This window comes from Neopelma chrysocephalum, unplaced genomic scaffold, assembly GCF_003984885.1.
Source record: "Neopelma chrysocephalum unplaced genomic scaffold, ASM398488v2 Primary Assembly neopelma1_122, whole genome shotgun sequence".
Classification (NCBI taxonomy): domain Eukaryota; kingdom Metazoa; phylum Chordata; class Aves; order Passeriformes; family Pipridae; genus Neopelma; species Neopelma chrysocephalum.
Window position 1 is genome coordinate 141,166 of NW_020897784.1, and position 18,515 is coordinate 159,680.

The 18,515-nt window shown below is 59.9% G+C and overlaps 1 protein-coding gene across 1 annotated transcript in view; it reads right to left on the reverse strand.

Moving 5' to 3' along the window:
• Positions 1-12,746, reverse strand: part of PIM1 (Pim-1 proto-oncogene, serine/threonine kinase) — a 19,857-nt gene extending 7,111 nt beyond the window's left edge. Inside the window, exon 1 of the mRNA XM_027697687.1 lies at positions 12,734-12,746. Within this exon, the coding sequence (XP_027553488.1) occupies positions 12,734-12,746 (13 nt within the window). The remainder of the gene's footprint in view (positions 1-12,733) is intronic.
• Positions 12,747-18,515: the final 5,769 nt, after the last annotated feature.

Below are 18,515 nucleotides of genomic sequence, written 5' to 3' on the forward strand. Positions count from 1 at the left end.
CCCCCCCCCTTTTTTTTTTCTTTTTCCGCAGAAGTCGCTGGCTGAGATGCCTCCCCGAGTTCCAGAGATAAGATAAATAATTTACTGGATGGAGATCTCTGATTACTCACTCTATTAGCATTTAGAGCAAAGAGCTCCAGCCACCGGGAGCTGAATTATTCCAGACGAAGCCCATCTGGGCTCCTGCTCCCGAGCAAGACCGAGGAGTTCCCAGCATCCCACACATACTTGTGGGATGATTTGCTCGAAATCGAATGGGGTTTACTGGAAATGCTGGTGAGGTCCCGGCCACTGTAGTATTTTGAAAAAAAGGGATAAAACACAACCAAGATGCACGCCCTAAACTGGGGTGCAGAGCTGTGGCTCAGCCTTCACTCCAGCCAGGAAGGGCTCACCACCACTACTGCCTCTTTTAGATTTACCCAGAACACAGCACATCCTCTTTCAGGGGCTGAGATAGCTGAAAACTGAAAAACCCACCTTGGGCTTTACACAGAAAGTGACATTTTATTTAGGGAAAAGTGGAGAATCTGACGCAGTGCCTCCATCCCTTTTTTTAAAAAAAATGCTTTTATTTTTTAAAATATTTTTCCATGTATTGTTATTTGGGGTGATGCAAGCTGAGGGTGGAGGAGAGGGGCAGGCATTGCCTTTCTCCTGCCTTATTCCCACCCGACGCCTGGGCATATTTGGGACAACTGGTTCTGCCTGTCGGTGCTCAGCCCGTGGGATGAGGTGACTTAGCATCTGGCCCCAAACTCATTATCAAATTCTTTGCCAGGATGATGAAAGGCACCGAAGGGGCTGCCCTGGAAACCTGTTGACAAACAGAGCTCGCCAGGAGCAGCCGGGCTTTCCCGGGGGCTGCCTGTCCCTGACTCCTCGGGAGGCTCAGCCTTGTCCTCGCTCTGCCCAAACCTGCTCATTAGCATCGCAGGGAGCAGTGAGTCTTGCAGCCGGGATGATCTGGGGCCAAAGTCATCCTCGTGTGTAAACCTGCCCAACTGCTCGTTTCCCCAGCGGGCTGAGTCAGTGTCCGACTCTTCCTGCCGGCACGGAGGGCTTGTGTCCCCTCTGGATTGGGAAAAACCCCGTCTTGGAGGTGATGGGAAGATATTGCTCCATGCCCTGGCCGTGTGGAGCAGGGAGGAGGCCACACTTCCCGGCCATATCCATCTCTTTCCAGAATAACCCACCCAGATGCATCCCTGTTCCTCAGATGACCCCAATCCAGGGCTAGGAATCACCTTTTCCCCCAAGCCCATCCCATGCACTCACCTTTCCCCTGCCAGCCCTCATGAGGCCATTGGGATGTGTCAGACATTCAAACAAACATGAAACAAACCCCATCCTGCTTGCTACCCCACTCAGCCCTCTTCCCTAAGGATCTCCTCTTTTCCCAACCCTCTTCCTCTGGGATGAGAGATGGCAGGTACGGGAAAGCAGCCCACATCCACAAGCACAGCTTGCCCTTGCATGGACACAGGGATGTCCTGCAGGTCCTGCCCTGGCCAGGGCTGCCTCTTTCCACCCCTGGGGCAAACCCAGTTCTTGACATGAGCCCCCGGGGAGCAGTTTGAGGCCCAGAGGGCTTGCAAGGAGGAAAAACCCAACCGGGACCGTGCTTGGGGGCAAGAAGGACCCTGGGGTGGCACATGGAGCCGGTGGCGGGTCTGGGGGAGAGGAGCTCCCAGCAGACATCACAAAAGATCAGTTCTGAGCCCTGCAAACAATCCCGGCAGCTTTCAGGCTCTTCAGCGGCATTCCAGTCTAACCGGGGCTGCCTTGCATGATAATCAGGCTTAATTACTGCTTTATCGCTTGATTGCTGTGCTGGGCCCTTGGAGCTGCAGTGTTGCTTTCGCAGTTTACTTTTTGTATTTCCTCCCCCTCGCCTTCCCCGCCAGCGCAATTAGCAAATAGGTGAAGGTGGGGAGGGCCAGGGCAATACCCAGCGGGGAGAGAGGGGCGATTCGCCGCCCTGGAGCCCCCGGGGTGGAGGGTTTAAAATTCAGGTTTCCACTGATGTCCTGAAACAAAACAGCAAGGTCAACGCCAAGCCGGGAGCACAACCCCGTGTCAGCCCCACGAGCATCCCCCGGCGGAGGGGACCCGGCCGGAGGAGGGAGGGGAGGATGCGGGGCCATTAACGCCGTGACACAGGAGGGCTGTGGTTTTCCACCGCGAGCTTTGAGTCACTGCGTGACCTTGGCTGAGTCCGCCCGTGGCTCCCTCGGCTCGGGCTCGGTCGCCCGCGGAACCGGCTGGCCCAGGGCGTGGGGCGAAGCAGGGAAAAGCCGGGAAAGCCTGAAGCCGTCCTCACCTCTCCCTGATGCTCAGGCAGGCACCCGGCCCGCTCCACCTCCCCCTGCTTCCTGCCAGAGCCTGGAAAAAGGGATTTGAGGCATCCCAGCAATGCCCCACTCTCCCTTGAAGAGAGGGCTAAGCCCTTTGCCCACCCAGGGCATGTCCTAGCCTGGCAGTGAGAACCTGGAGGAGGGAGGGGTGAGGACAGTCGGGAAGCAAGGATGCTCCCACCTACACACAGTGAGCAATCCCGGGCTGCCCCGACCAGGAGGTGGGAGCTGTCCTCAGCCAGGCAGTGGGAGCCGTGGTTGGGACACCTCCAGTGTGCCATCACCCTCTCAAAGTCACCTCTACGACCACAAAATGTGCCCCCTGGGGTCTCACCAGTGACTTTGGAAACGCAATAAAACATGTGTGTGTTCCCTGGCGTTCTGGAGGTGCAGGTGATGGGCATCCCTGCAGGATGCGGCCGATCCTGGAGTGCATGGAAGCTCCAAGGGGGACTGAGGACGTGCTGGGCTCTCCCCGCAGAGACAGGAGGGCTGGGATCTTGTGTGTTGGGGTCATGGATGCTGGGAGGCAGTGCAGCCACTGGGTGCTGCCTGGGTGCTGCTTCCCCTCCCCTCCTCATCCTTGGGGTCCCTCCAGACCCAGCTGCGACCCCAACACTGCGGTGACAGCTTGGGAACCACACGCCCCATCCCGGGGCTGGAATCACCCGAGGACAGGGAGGAGAAAGGTCCTGGCTGGAGTGCTGGAGCACCCCAAAACCCCTCCAAACCATCACCCAGTCCTGGCCCTTTGGGTGCCAATTCCTACCATCTTGGGAGGGCGATGGGACCTGCGAGTGGGGCAGGAGATGCAGGGACCCATCCTGCTCCCCAGAAGGAGCCGCCGCTGGGATTTCTTCTTATTAATTGATTTTTTTTTTTGTATGGTGGCTTTTTCGCGGGCTTTTCGAGGGCGAGGTGTGCGGGGAGGCGGCAGCATGGCTAATCTGCTTTGTGAATGGAGCCTCACGGGGGGCGGCGGAGGGGGCCGGGGAGGTGGAAGGAGCCACATATTTGGGATTCCATCATCTGGGTGGGCTCCTTCTCCCCAGACTCTCAGGATGTGGGAAATGGAAGATGAAAGGAGCTGCATTTCCAGCCTCTCGGGTTACAATGTCTAAAGCAGAAAAGGGTGGTTGGGGAAAAGAAAAAAAAAAAAAGAGAAGGGGAGGGGGGACTGGGATGCTACAGGGAAACCTGGGTTGGGAAATGGCCCGGGTAGGTTGGGGCAGGGAAGGGGGCGGCAGGGGCCGAGCCGCTCGTGTTTCACATCACGTCAGGGCTGAGGAATTTCCTCTGCTCTGGGGGTGCCTCGCAGAGAAAAAGGGGGAGGCTTTAAGGTTAGCTGGGGATGAATAATAGCCAAGAGGAGAGGGATTAGAAGTGTTACCCAGCGGCTGCTGTTTACAAGCAAACCCTCTTATCGAGCAAGAGGGGAAAGCGGGATGCTTTGGGGTGACAGAGGGGACCCCGGGACGTGTGTCACCACATCCCTTCCCTGGAGAGCACAGCGGGGAGATCACCCCCAGCCCCTGAGCTCCTTCCTCCCCGACAGCAGCAAGGTCCCAGCAGCTGGTCCCCTGCACACGTGGCGTGTCCTGGGGTGCCCGGCCTGGCTTCCCTGCTGTGTCCTCCCGTGGCCCCAGGAGGTTTCCCATCCTGTCCCCGTGAGTTGCAGACACCCAGATCATCCCTGTGCACAGGCAGGAAAATCCGCCTGTCCCAGAGGGTTTGTGTCACCCACCAGGTGCTCCAGAGGAGGGGCAGGGAGAAGGGTCTCAAGGAGAGGAGAGGGGACACGGAGACACAGGGCTCTGTGCAGGGACACCATCTGGGTGCACGAGGCTTGTGCCCTGCTGGGTGATGGGAGCAGTCCCCAGATGTGGGCATCACCTCCACTGTCCTGCCACCTCCTGCGGTGGGGCCCAGGTTTTGTCCCAAAATCACTTCATTTCTGTTTCCCCTTTACTGCTGCTTTGGGTGATGCAAGGTCAAGGTGGGGAGGAGCGAAGGGAAACATTTCTCCTGTGTTATTCCAGTTTATCCTCCATCTCTGTTGGGACAGCCAGGAAGGGACTGCTGCAGGGTGGAAGGGCAGTCCCCAGGCTGGGCCCAGGGAAGCTGCAGGATCCAACCTGGCTTCCCACCCTGGGATGATGGCAGAGACACTGGCACGTGGGCTGTGGGCAACTGGGCTCCTCTTCCAGGGGGGGTGTGCTAGGGACAAGCTGTCCTCCCTGATTTAGCTCAGGAAACTGAGGCACAGAGGGGCCACAGAGCCCCTGTGGAGCTGAAGGGGAAAAATGGGTTTATTCCACCCCAAAATGGGGATGAAAGGGCAAAAAATGGTCTTTGAGCCAGGGAAGATGTGGCTGGAATCAGCCCGAGTGCTGTTTAGAGGAGGCTGAGCGGGTGCACCTGCACTGTTGGCTACTCTGGGGGAGACCCCAGGCCCAGGGTAGCCCCCTGACCATGCCTGGGGACGCAGGATCTGCCCTGGTGACCAGCACCAAGGGCTGGTACCACTTGAGGGACACAAAACAAATCTATGCCTGAGGCTCAGGCTGAGTCCAGACCCCCACCTACCCTGGCTTAACAGGTTTCTTCCTGCAGAGCATTTGCACAAGAAAAACATCTTTTAAAGGTTATAAAAAGGATTTTGGTGGTGACTGGGGACAAGAAGGTGCTCGGCTCTCCTATTTCCCCTTCACCCTGCAAACCCCTGCCTATTCCCAGGTACATTCCTGGCATTGCTCCGTCCCGGAGTGCAGGAGGTGCTGACCCCCTGAGCATGGGAAAAATGCCTGTCTGCGTGCGGGAGAGGAGGTGCAAATAGTGCGGGGTGAGGAGGTCAGCCGGGAAATCCCTTTCATCTTTTCCCGGGCCTTTGCCGACACGCGGCCGGGGAGCGCGTGGGGCGAGCGGGGAAGGGTTTTGTCTGCGGCTGGAAAAGAGGAGGCTCCCGGGAGGCTCCCGCGGGGACGGATGCTGCTTCCAAGCTGGAGGAGGCTGAAGTGCCACAAGGGGTGGACGGTGCGGAGATGTCACGGGACAGGTCACAGCGGTGAGCCCCAGGGATGGGCGATGGGCAATTAGGTTTGTCCTTTGTCCCCTTGTGCAGCTCAGCGGGTCGCTGGGACCCCCCCACACCTGAGGGTGGTGGAGCAGAGGGGCAGCCCCACACCCCACAGTGTCCATGACACACAGGTGTCAGTTCTTAGTGCTGGTGGCTCAGCCCAGTTGGGGACATAAAGGTTCCTGGGTACCAGTCACAGTCCCAGCATCACCCCAGAGAGCTCTGGGTGCTGGAAGGACCCGGGCTGGGTGGTGTCCCCAGCCTGGAGAGATTCTGCCCCATCCCCATGAGACCTGGTCCTACTGCAAAGGCTGGGCCTGCCCCAGGCTGCTGGGGCAGGAGAAAGTCTCTTGGCAAGAGCATAATAAAAGGTAGATCTCACTCTCCCTGCTTGACAAAAAACTCTCCAGTGGAGGAGATGGGGGAGCCCCTGAGGAGCCCAGGAGATGTGGGACCATCCCCTCCTCTGCCACAGACTCCGTGCATGCCCTCAGTCTTATCTCTCTATCTCTTTATCCCAGCTGGACTATAATAAACCTCTCCCTGTGGTTTGAACTGTCATCTCCCTCCCAGCAGCCCCCCGGGGCCATCGTCGTCACCGCTGTCACTTGTCCTTGTTGGCCAAAGGAGGAGCCCCAGCACAGCCCTGCCCCACGCCGAGCCGGATCCAGTCTGGCTTCCAGGATCCAGTCTGGCTTCCAAGGAATCGGGGCTGGGGCGGGCGGCTGTGGGTGACAGCTGGTGCCTTGGGTGGCATCTGCTTGTCCTGATGTCATCAGGTCCCAATCCACCCATTTCCTAAAGCACCCACTGCCCTGTGGGACTCCAGGGGTTCCTGTCACCTTTCCCTGTCTGTGCTGCGGGGAGAGGGCTTCTCCTGCCTGCACAAAGCAGATGGTAACAGAGGGACTAACAAGATCAGAGATTAATCTGCACTCTGCTTCCAAATCACATAATCACGTAATTATTCCCGGTATCGGGGAGGAGCAGGCTCCAGGCTCCTGTCCCTGCTCCTTCCTGGGCCACTTTGCACGGCAGGATGGTGTCAGGGGGTCAGATCCTGCCTCGGTGCTGCTCCAGGATTGGTTTGGTGGGACTGCCCGGTGTCCTGCTGGTTTGCTGCCTCTGGGATGATGTCTGGTGGGAGGTGTTGGGACAGGACCGGGTGTGCAGGAGCAGCAGCTGCCCATTGCACCTTGCATCCCAGTTCAACCTTGCACTGGGGTTACCCTCCTCGTGCCAGGGCAGCCCAGCAGGAAACACATCCCTGAACACCTTTCCACACCCTTTGGCACAGCACAGGAGCAAACCCAGCCCAGTGACTCCCAGTTCCTACCAGTAAGAGTCACTGGGGCGGAACTGGGGCGCTGCTGATGCTGCTCCATACCCCACCCAAGAGCTGGGCAGCTTTGGCACCGCGTCTTGTTTTTTTGGGAAAGGAAACGGGGGAAAATCCCACATTTCAGGCAGAGTGTGTGGCCAGAGGCCCTGAATTCCTGGGTGGCCGATGGCACAGCCCCATTATCAGCAGGCCTGGGCTGTTTGCTGGAAAAGGGCGGCAGCGGGGCTGGGTGACCCCACACTTCCTTCCTTTCCTGGAAGCCGCTCGCTCCGAGCGTGACGCCCGCTCTGATAACCAGCTGCTTTCACAACACGAGCGGGGCCGGGGCTGGGTTGGCTCCCTGCTCTGTCACCGGCCTTCCCGCCCAGGTTCTATCACCCCACGGGCACCTGGGTTTTCCTGCCCTGCCTCAGTTTTCCCCCATCTCTAGAGATGGCAACACATCCCTGAGCACCGCAAACCCCGGCTGCAAGAAGAGTGAGAGCGTGGCAGGGTGTAATGAAGTGTGTCAGGCCTCAGCCTCCCTCTCCATCCATCCATCCATCCATCCACCCATCCACCCATCCATCCATCCATCTGTCCATCCCTCCATCCACCCATCCATCCATCCATCCATCCATCCCTCCATCCATCCATCCATCCATCCACCTGAGTAGTGAGCGCTGTGCTGGAAACCCCCACTGCAAAAATTGGAGCAGGGGAGTGAGGAGAAGTGGGGGTTCCTTCACCTCCTTGGCAGCACCCAGGAAAGGGCTGGTGGGTGCAGCGGTGCTGAACTGTGGGGCCGCACTTGTGGCCGTGCACTCGCTGGTGCTCCTGTTCTCTGGGGTGGATGTAGGACCTCAAGGCAAGGTACAGGATGGGACAGGAGCGGGTTTGGGGCTTCTTGGTCCCCCCGTGCCTCGGCCAGAGCAGCCAGTGGCTCCCGTTTGCAGCGAGGGACTGAGCAATCCCGGTGGATTTGAAGTGGGCGGCAGGGAACGGCAGGCAGGGTCCTGCCCGAGTCAGGCGTACCCAGCACCGTCCCCTCCCTGCGTGGTGGCAGGTCCCTGCACGCCACAGCAGCCACTGCCGCGGGTCAGGGAGGGACAGGAGAGCCTGGCTGAGGGGAAGCTGAGGCAGTGATGGGGATGCCATGACCTGCCTGACCCTCTTGGAAGGGGACCCAGCAAGCCCTGCCTGCTCCCTGGGCTTGCAGCTCCAGGGTCTGCTCGGAGCCAGGCCGGTGCTAACAGGGTTTGGCCCTTGGCTCAGGGACCTGGCAGGGGCTGGGCGCTGGGTGCTCAAATCCCCCAAAACCCCACTGGGACCCACTCTGCACTGCCCTGTGTAGGGGCAAAGGCATCCCCGGGGGATCACCATCCCCTCAGGACACCCAGCTCGGGGTCTGTTGTTCCAGGGTCCTCCCTGCCAGGCCAGTGCATGGCCAAGCAGTGGCTCCTTGGCCTTATCTGGGCCATGCAAGGAGGAAGTTTGCAGGGTGGATTCCAGCGGGCAGGTAAACAGCGGCCAGATGGGACCCAGATACCTGCCTGGAGTCGCCCGCCAAGCCGGGTTTGCACAGCCCAGGTGCTTATTTGCTCTAGGGAGGGCTTTTCCCTCCGTCAGACGTCAGCAGCGGTGCCAGGACGTCACCCCAGCAGCCCTGCCAGGCTCCTCCGTCACGCTCCTGGCCGGGTGCCTGCATCCGGGGCGCTGCCATGGCACGGCGGGGCTGGGAGGCTGCTCTGTGCCACCCACCCAGCTACTGCGGCCTCATCCCCTCGTCAGCACATGCCCAGGTCTCCACCTCCGTGGCCAAAAGGGCTCAGAGGGCCTTGGATGCCCAGCAGTGCTGGGGTTGCGGGGCAGGATGCACCATCCTGTCCCTGCCAGACCTCTTTGCTGCGGGATGAGGGGTGAGGGGCTGCTGCTGACTGCCCTGTCTTGGGTGGCAGAGGTGGTTGGGCAGGACCAGGCTGTTGGCAGCAGATGCCAGGCGTGCCCTGGCACACGTGTGGGTGCACCTCGAGCCCAGCCCTGGTCTGCAGTGCCACTGGGATGCTCCCGGCTCCAGTTGCGAGATCCTCTCTTGGCTCATCCAGCTTGCCCAGCTCACCCTTCTGCCACCACACCCAGAAAGCTGGCACCCTTCCCTGCTCCCAGGGGGAAACTGAGGCATAGGGATGGCAGGATTGATGCAGGGACATGGAGGGGAGCTCTGGGGAAAGGCCACTGAGCATCACCCACCCATGGGACCACAGCACCCTCCATCCCAGGGTGCTGCTGCGTTACCCAGAGCCCTGGGGCTGCATCTCTCCCATCCAGTGGATGCTGCAGGGCTGTTTCTTTTCCCAGCTTTCCATCTCTGCCCCCATCACTTCCCCATCCCTGCAGCCTAGGTAGGTCCCTGTGGTGGGACAGATTCAGGGCACAGTGCCCACCACGGCATCACCCACATTTCCCTGTCCTTTGTGTGGTGATGAATAATGCAGAGCCAGGGGGTTCCTCGCTGCCACAGGACCAGCACCCACAGGATGCTGCTCCCTTTGCCTGCCAGGGCACGGAGGGGAAATGCCAGGTCGGGACCCCATCAAGGGCGTGTTTACTGTGTCAGGAGAAGCCGTAAATTCGCTTGGTCTAATTGAAAGCCGGAGCTGTGGGTTTGGCTTAATCCACCCTCCTCCTCCTCCTCCATTAGATAACGTCTCGCTGAAACCACTTTGCAAACTCACGGCATTCCTGTGTGCTGAGCACCGGGCAGCCGGCAGGACACGGCCACGGCCACGGCGGGGGCTCACGTGCTGCGGGGCCACCTCGCTGCCACCGGCTCTGCTCCTCCGCACTCATCCTGCCCTGCTCCCGGTCCCATTCCCGCTCCCGGCTGGGAAGGGGTTCTGGCAGCAGCAAAGAGAACTGACCCCCTTGTGACATGGAACATGGATGGCAACAGAGCAGGATGGCTGCGGGTGGTGGGATGCAGTGAGATGCAGGGTTTTGCTGGGGGGAGCACCCCGAGGTGCCACTCCCCGGGAGTGGATTCAAAGGGCTCAGGTTGAAAAGATAAAGGGAAATGTTTGGGGGAGAAGGGGAAATCCAAGCAGTGAATGGGCTGGAATGTTCCCAAAAGGAGCTGGGGGGAGAGGAGAAGCAATGGGAACTCTCTCTGCTCTCTCTGTGCGTCAAAGGGGTCAGCACCTCTCCCCAACAAGGGGAAACTGAGGCACAGGGGTGGGCAGAGCTTGGGGGGTGCTCGGAATTGGGGCTGCACTGGAGGTGTTTGTGGGAAGCCTGTTCCTCTTCGGGGTTCTGCAGAACTGGAAGAGGAAACACCCAGGCCACGGAGAGGTCAGTTTGCCAGCGTGAATACTCACACGAGCCCTCTGTCCCCTGTCCCCATCCTCACCCGGGGCCACCTGGTGGGACCCCTCTGCCTCCCCCTGCCCTGTGCAGCTGCGGGGCCGAGGACCCCCGGCGTGTGGCGCGGGGGGAGTTGCTTTGCCAGCGAAGTTCAGGCAGAGGCCAGGGGCGGCGAGGGCTGTCGGGGTGTCCTCCGGCCGCCGCTGACCTGCGAGGAATGCTGTGAGTCACCGGGAAAGCATCCCCACGCCGCCAGCCCCTCGCCGAGCCTCCCGTGCCGCTGGTGACCGGAGCCTGCGAGTCCTGCAGCCCGGGTTTTGGGGTGCGCAGCGCCCCGGGACACCCCGTCACATCCCCCAGAGGCCCCCAGGGGACATGCAGTGCCCACCCAGGGCGTGGACCCAGCTGAGTTACTGGCGTTGCGGCGGTGGCATCACCCCGGTGTCTGGGCACGGGACGGGACAGGCAGGCCAGGAGCAGTCCCCAGCTCCGGGGAGGCCAGACATGAACTCAGCCTCTCCGAGAGGGAAGGGATGACGTGATGCTGGGAGGTCACCCGGGGCCGGGAAGCCGTCCCAGCCCAGCGCTCGGGGCTCTCCCGCTCGGCCACCTCCAGCCAGCGGTAGAGAAGGGGGAGAGATGCTCCCGGAGGCGGCTCCTGCTCTGGTCCTTCCCCTAGGGAAGTCGGTGTTTAGGCTTTATCAGCTCACCGCAGCTTCGTGCCCGGCATTGCAGAGGATAGAAAGGCTTTTCCCAGTGGTGCCTTATCAGGGACGTTGCTTTGTTTTAGGTCATGTTGCAAAATTAAAGAGGGACGTGGCATTTGGGGGAAGAATTGCAAATTCCTGGAAGATTATCTGAGCACAGCACCTGCCCCTGGTGTGGGGCAGTGGGAGGTGGCATTGGGCCTCCTGGGAATCCCAGGAGGGCACAAACCCCAGAGCATCCATCCCTCTGTAAATGAGCATCCAGGGCTTGCCCAGCTGTGCCCTCACAGCCTCCACAGCTGGATACATCCTGAACTGGGAGCAACTCAGCCCTGGGCTTCTCCTGGGCACTGGGAGGATACTGGGAGGACACTGGCTGCAGGAGGGAGCTGTGATGATGAGTGAGGCACCAGCACCAGCCGCTTCCCCAAGAGCAGCTGCTGCCTTTGCTTCTGCACAATAAAACACAGCAGGTTACTGAAGGGACAAGTGTGGGACAGCAGGAACCTGGTGCCACCTCCTGCCTGTCCCCAGTGCCAGGGCAGGAAACTCAGGAGGTGACAGGGAAAGGGACAGCCAGGGCAGGAGGATGGTGACCTCCAGGGATGACAGTGGCACCATGAGGGACATGAACTTCTGCTTCTGGGAGGGGACTGCATCTTCCCTGCCTGGGGCTCCAAGGTGCCACCCAGCCCTAGGGCCACTTCACCATCCCATCCCTCCTGTCTCATGCCACTGCTCATCTTCTTAGGAGGAGCAAAGACCTGATGCTCTTGTGACACCTAATGGCAGTCACTGTTATCAGACCCAGCGCTCTGCCAGGAAGGCTCAGCTTGCCATGGACTGAGGGATGCTCTGGTATCCTGCCCAGGCTGGTACTGCTGGGCCTGGACAGGGCTGCCAGAGGGGTTTGGGAGATGGAGATATGAACCCTTGGAAAGACCAGGAGCTGTCGGAAATGCAGGCTGCGATGTTCTGGTTGCCCTCTTGCCTCCTCCCAGGGACTTTTGAACCTGCTGGCCACTTCCAACCCCAACCTGAGCTGTGCCTGCAGAGTCAGGAAGAACCAGGCAGGGGCACAGACAGGAGAAACTCCGACTGTTGCTCCTCAGTCCTCCCCCTACACGGAGGGAGAGGCAGGAGCGTGCCCACAACCACAGCACCAGACATCAGAGAATCCACACCTAAACACCACAGAGCAGCCCTGACTCCCCAAATCCTGCTGCCGGGGGAACGCCCTGGTAAATCCAGCCCTGTCCCTGGGGAGAGGACGTGTCCCCTCACACCACGACACCGAAACCTTGGCTCAGGGGTTGCCGCGAGGTTGCATCACCTGGGATGGAAAATTCCTGGATCAGCCCTGAATCCAGCACTGAAGGGATCAAACCCTTTTAGGTTACCCAGGACCACCAATCCCAGACCCTCTTGTCCCAAGTCACATCCCTCATGTTCCTGCGTGCTCAGATCCTGCAGCGCTCCTGCCGCTTTCCAAACCCTCATCCCAACACGCACAGGGACTGGACCTGCAGCCCCTCAGACCCCACGAGGGCAATGGGGGCTCCAGGAACCCCTTCCTGTGGATGGCAGAGTAGGATCCTCCCTGCCAGGTCCTGTTATTTTTTGCTGGTTGCATCCAGCCCTGCCCAGGGACCGGCATCCCAAGGGGCTGCAAGGCCCTTTACCCTCCAAATGCTCCTTCTGCCAACCCCAGGGCCATACGGGGCCATGGGGGGTGTGGGTGATGCAGGGGGAGGTGGTGGCAGATTCCTGGGAATTTAGTTACCAGACCACACACCAGGCTCACCACTACTTCTCTTCCTGGTAAGAGGTGATGGGGTCACGAGCAGCACCCATGGGTGACCCCAGGCAGTGCTACGGGCAGGATGGGGAAACTGAGGCATGGACCAGGTACCTGGGCTGCCCATGGGGGGCACCAGCCAGTGTCACCACGGCTCTCTGAAGCAACATGGGTACTGAAGGAGGCAGCAATCCCAGGAGTTGCCCAGGGAGCTGGGAAAGCATCTTCTGAACTGGACCAGACTCCAGAGGATGCAGCCCTGAAGCCTCCTCACTGCCACCCCCCCCTCTGGGTTTCCACCCACCTTCAGGCTATTTTCCCTTCCTGAAGTGGCTCTTTGCAAGGCGGCTGGCAGAGGGGGGCACTGGCTTTAAGTGTATTTGATGGATAATTCCTCATTACTCTAATGCATTTGCAAGCTGGGATAATTGATGGATGTTTAACAGGATGCGTTTCCGACAGTCGGCTGGAGAAATGGACTCCCATTACTCCGCAAACGTTTCTTTTTACCATTGAACTCCTTTGTTTCAATTGATCCTCGCCTTTCCCATCACTCGCTGCTCATTAATAATCCCCAAAGCAGCTGCTTCCCCCCCTCCAGCTCCTCCTGACCTGCGATGCCGGAGGGTTTCGCGGGGGTTTGCAGGCGGATCTGGGCATGGCTGCAGGTTTTATAATAAACGAGAATTTTTTTCCCCCAAAAGTGTGGTCAGACCCGAAGAGGAGCAGGGAAGGGCACGCCTGGGGTATCACCCGGGTCAATCAGAGCGATACAAGCTGCTTATCGGGGGGAATTTGGGGTAAAGAGGGGTAGTTGGCTGGTCTGTGGGGCTGAGCCAAGCCCAAGGGAGAGGTCGCCCTTCAGGGACAGTATCAGCCCAAGCCAGGCCTGGAGCTGAGCCCTGCTCTGCCTGTGGAGCTTTTATCTGCAGCTCCCTCTGCTCGGGAAGGGCAGCCAGGGGTTATCAGCTCTGCCTGTGCCCTGGCCAGGCCCCATTCCCACCCGGAGAGGAGTCCCTGTGTCCCCACCCTGCAGAGCCACCCAGGGGTCTGAGGGGTAGGGGACCACCCAGGGCTCTCCCACTTGTCAGGAGCAGCCTGACATTCAATTCTCCTGGGATTTCCTCAATAAAGCCCTTGGCATGACTGTACCAAGTGGGGTTCCTTCCTCGGCTGGTGTCACCCCAGGCACGGCACCCAAAGCTGGGGTGCACTGAAGCCCCCGTGTTCCAGCCTGCCAGGAGCCAGCAGTGCTGAGGGGGCTCCCAAGGGGCTTTCCCCATGATGCTGAGCTTTCCTCATTCCCCATCCAGGTGCATCCCAAACCCAGGTGCTCCCTTGATGCTTCCCCTGCACCCTCAGGCTCCCACCTGTATCCTTGCTGCAGCCCCATCCTTGGCCACCGTCACCCCTAAGCCTGGGTTTGGAGCTCACTCTTCCCCTCCATTCCCCAGCAAACCTCAGCCCTGCACAACCATCCCTCACACCCTCACTTCTCCTTTCCAGTTCCCCCCTCAGCTGCAGACAAACCTGCAGCCCCTTTTCTCTCCCACCCCCTGACATCACCCAGCCAGGACATCACCAAGGCAGGAGATCCTGCTGCTGCTCACACCATTTATTTGCCATGGTCTGACCCAACCATGCAGCATCCTTCATCCTTCCAGCCTGTTTCCCATCCACATTCCCAGCCCAGGATGAGCAGAAGAGCCTTGGCACAGCAGACAAGCATCCACAGGCAGAGTTAAAGAGAAAAAAGGGGAAAAAAGAGAAAAAAGGGGAGAAAAGAGAAAAAAGCCCAAAGCCCAGAGAGGAGAAAATCAGCTGGGGCTGCTCAGAGCTTATATAGACTGTGGGGGAGATGGAAAGAGGGGGATTGGGCTGGATCTAGGTCAGTTGGGGAGATGGGATGGGACAGGGTTGTGGGACCTGCAGGGATGGAGGTGGCTGGGATGGAGGGTGGAGAACAGGGGATCCAGAGGAGATGTTCCTGCCCTGGGGTGCACTTGGGGGGCCAGGTCCCAGGGCATTGACCCACCCGATGGAGCCCACGGTGCTGGGCTGGGAGAACAGGAAAAACCTCAGTCCCAAATGTGCTGCTCCTGTGGCTGAAGCCTGAGATTGGGCCCCAGTGCTCCCCAAAACATGGGCTGCACCCTGTGCTCCGGAGCAAATGGGTCAGAGGGATGTGGCTGATCCCCCCAGACCCCTGTGCCAGGGAGCAGTTGGCTGCAAACACCCCCTGCCCATCTGCACAGCCTGGGGGGGGCAATAACCTGCTTTTGGGGGGCTCTGCCTCTTGAGGTCTCAGCTCAGGAGGATCTGGGGGTGTGAGAGGACCCCACAGGCTGTGTCCACCCTCTTCTATAGGATTAACACTCCGACAGTAAATAACCCTCTGAGAAGGGATAAGCTCTGTGGGTAGAGATGGATGAGACCCCTCTTGCTGCAGATGAGGTGCTGAGCAGGTAGGGGCAGGGGTGGCCAGCAGGGACCAGAGCTCACCATTGCTCCCATAAAGCACATCCCAGGGCAGATGCCTAAACCAGGCTCGTGACCTGGAGATGCCCCTCAAATGACTCTGTAGTTGCCCCACAAACCCCCCAGCTGGTCCCTGCCCATATGGGGCATTTCTGATCCAGGACCAAGCAAACCCTGGGCACACCTGGGGGGTCCCGCCGAGCTGCCAGACGTGGCTCTGATCCCCTCCTGAACTGCAGAGCTTGTCTTAAATCATCGAGGGAAGGCTGGTAAAAGCCTCAGTGCCTTCAAGCATGAAATACAAAGCACTCACCACCCCCTTTCAGCCTCTTCCCTGAGTGCCCGGCTCACCGCATGAAACCTTTTATATCCCCCCTCCCCGTTTCCCCCCATCAGCCCGGAGAGCGCCGGCGCGCCGCCAGCAGCACAATCCCAAATTGCTCCCTTTATTAGTGGGAAAAAAAAAAAAAGAAAAACGGAGGAAAACCAAAGCTTCGATTTCCTTTCTCACCTCTGAAATGGCCTGGAGGGCTGAGGAGGAGAGTGGGAGGCCAAAGCCACCCCATCCCCAGTGTTGATCCCAAACCCAAATGGGTTTGATTTTAGCGGGAAGGGATCAGGGAGGCGTTTTGCGATGAGGGAGGGAGCGACTGCAGATGAGCCACGGGTATGTGGAAAGATCCCTGCCCCTGGATCAGCCTCTGGCAGAGCTGGCACCCACCAGGCAACACAGCGAGAGGGGTGGTGGACCCTGGTGATGCAGGGATTGCACCGGGATGCACAGTCCCACCGCAGTCCGACGGGGGTGGAGGCAGCCAAGGGTGCCTCAGGGTGCTGGGGAGCATCATCCCTCCATCCTGGTGGTGGTGTGGTGGGAAGGGCTCCGTGGGGCGATGCCACGGGGGGCAGATGGGGCTGCAGGAGGGCGGGTGGCCGGGGCTGCGGGTGCAGATGGCGCGGGGTGTGAGGCTGTCGCGCTGCCATCAATCAGCGCCGGCTCCGCCGAGCGCGGCGGCGTCTCCGGGGTGTAAATCAGACCTGAACAAGGCTGAGGATTTCTCTGCAAGATCTGCCCTCGCTGTTGGCACTCGCTCCGGTGACAGCGGCGCGACGGGGAGACCTTGTGTCCCCGCCAGCTCGGCAAAGGGCGCCTGAGGACGTCTGCGAGAGGATGCTGAGCGTGCCACCACTCTGCTGGGGGGGGAAAGGGCCCAGGGGACCCCAAACAGCAGCTCCTGGCAGGCTGAACCCCTTCTCAGTGTCTGCTCTCCCATGTCCTGCTGATGGAGTCCCAGCCAAGCAGGCGTCTCCCTGCCCACCGTGGCCCTGCAGTGTTTGTAGGCAGCAATAAGGCACCTGTGGCTCTTGCACTTGCACCCACTCCCTCTCCAGACCAAAGTTTGTCTGTGCAATACCAGCACTGGTCCCCAAGCTACCCCAAAGAGAGACTGGGATGGGGAACAGGGGCTCTCTGGAGAGCTCTTGGGTGTCCAGAGGCAGTTTGGCCTCTGCAAGTGGCCCATCCCTTTGTCCTCATCCCACCTGGGAGAGGACAGGGGATGTGTCTGGTGGGGTTTCATTCCCCCCTCCCCCTTTCCCAGAGCACCCCTTGGGTATGATGCAGTCCCAGGTAGCACAGCATCCTTCCCATGTGCTCTGTTCCCCCTCCCGATGCTGTAGGTGCCCAGCGAGGCCGGTGCTGCCGAATTGCTTCACATCTTTCCAAACTTCTCCCTCCTGGAAGCCAGCCCAGCCCTCGAACTGTGCCATGCAGGCATCCCCTTGCCTTGCCATCCCCGGTCCAAGCATCACTGGCTTTGCTGCAGTTCACCCAAAGGCACCACTCTTTGCCATCAGGGTTTGCTTCCCCTGCTGCTTCTCTGTTCTGCCCCAGGTTTCCCGCACCACCCCCGCGCTCCCTCCTGTCCATCCAGAGCTGGGTCACGTTCCCTGCTCCCAACAAAAGGCGGCTGGATCCGTTCCTTCCCTTCGGCGGGGGGGAGAGCGGGCGAGCTCCCTGCCTCCGCTCATGTGAGCATCTTTCATCCCTGCACGAACGTGCTCACATTTAAGGCGTAATTACTGCGTGACTCAGCCGTTTTGGCAACCGCCCGATGGCTCCGGCCCCGTGCACTCTGACTCCTCCTGCAGCTCCCCCCGTTACCCCTCCAGCCCCGGGGATGTGAGCTCAGGGTGTCCCCACCAGCAGCAACTTTAGTGGGAAGCAGGGTGGGGGATGCAGGGTGGTGTCGCCCATGAGATGTTCAACCCCTGGGGACAGTGATGCTGGAGAAGGAGATGTGGTCCAGCATCCGCCCGACGCATCCCGGGCTGGGGCTGCCAGCGAGCGCCCGGGAGCAGGGGAGGGCTGGGCGGCTGTGATTATTCAATCTGGAGCAACCCTGACCTGCTGACAAAGGCAAAGTTATTTTTAAAAAACAACCACTCAGCGAAATTCGCCTCCGCCGCCCGTCCTGCTGCTGCTGCTGCTGCTGCCTGACACCAGGGAGAAATCCATCCCGGAAAACACTGCCCTGGGATGCCTGAAATGGGGTAGGAGTGTGGGCCTTGCTCCTCATCCATCCAGGCCCCCTCCCCAGGCCCCGCTGGCTTTTTGGGCTGTCAAATCCTCCATGGAGTTGCAACCTGCTTTCCATCACTATTTATAGCCCCACAGGCGGTGAGCCCAGGGCTCCTGGCACAGTGGAGGGGAGGGCACACCTTGTGCATCCCGCTGGGGCTCCCCAAAGCATCACCCTGCTCCCTCCACAAGCAGCAGGATGGATCCTGCATGGCCCAGGGACATTTTTCACGGCAGGGTGATGCTCGCTGCAGTGATGGTTGTGGTGCAGGGACTGGAGCAGCACGGCAGCAGAATCACCCGGTCCGTGCCCTTGCACAGGGTGGAAGGGGTCCCACATCCTCACTCTCCCTTGGGCTCTGCCCATGCTGGAGAGTTGCCCTCTCCATCCCAAGGCTGGTTGACATCAGAGAGGGATGCAGTCAGAGGAGAGTTTGGTGTTTGCAAGGGAAGAGCTGGACCTGCTCCAAATTTCCAGGGTGAGAAAATCTCCCCAAGTCACGCTCCAGCTCCAAACAAATGCTCGGCTCCAGGGGCCGGCGATGATTCACCCGGGCGAGACCTCGGTGCTCCCACCTTGCAGCCGCCCCCTTTCCATCCAAAAACACCCAGGGGGGGGTTAATTCCCAATTATGGGGGGGTGAACTCCAAGATTGCCTGGCTGTTGCCCAGGGTTGTGATCCCAGCCCCACTCACCTTCACTCCCCTGAGGTGGCCGCGCTGCCCGGGAGCCCTCCTTCCCTTTTATTGCCACGAGGTGAATTAATACCCATTTCCTGAAGCTTTTATGGTTTCCTCCCAAATGGCTCTTACATCAGGGGCATCTTGGGTTACAGC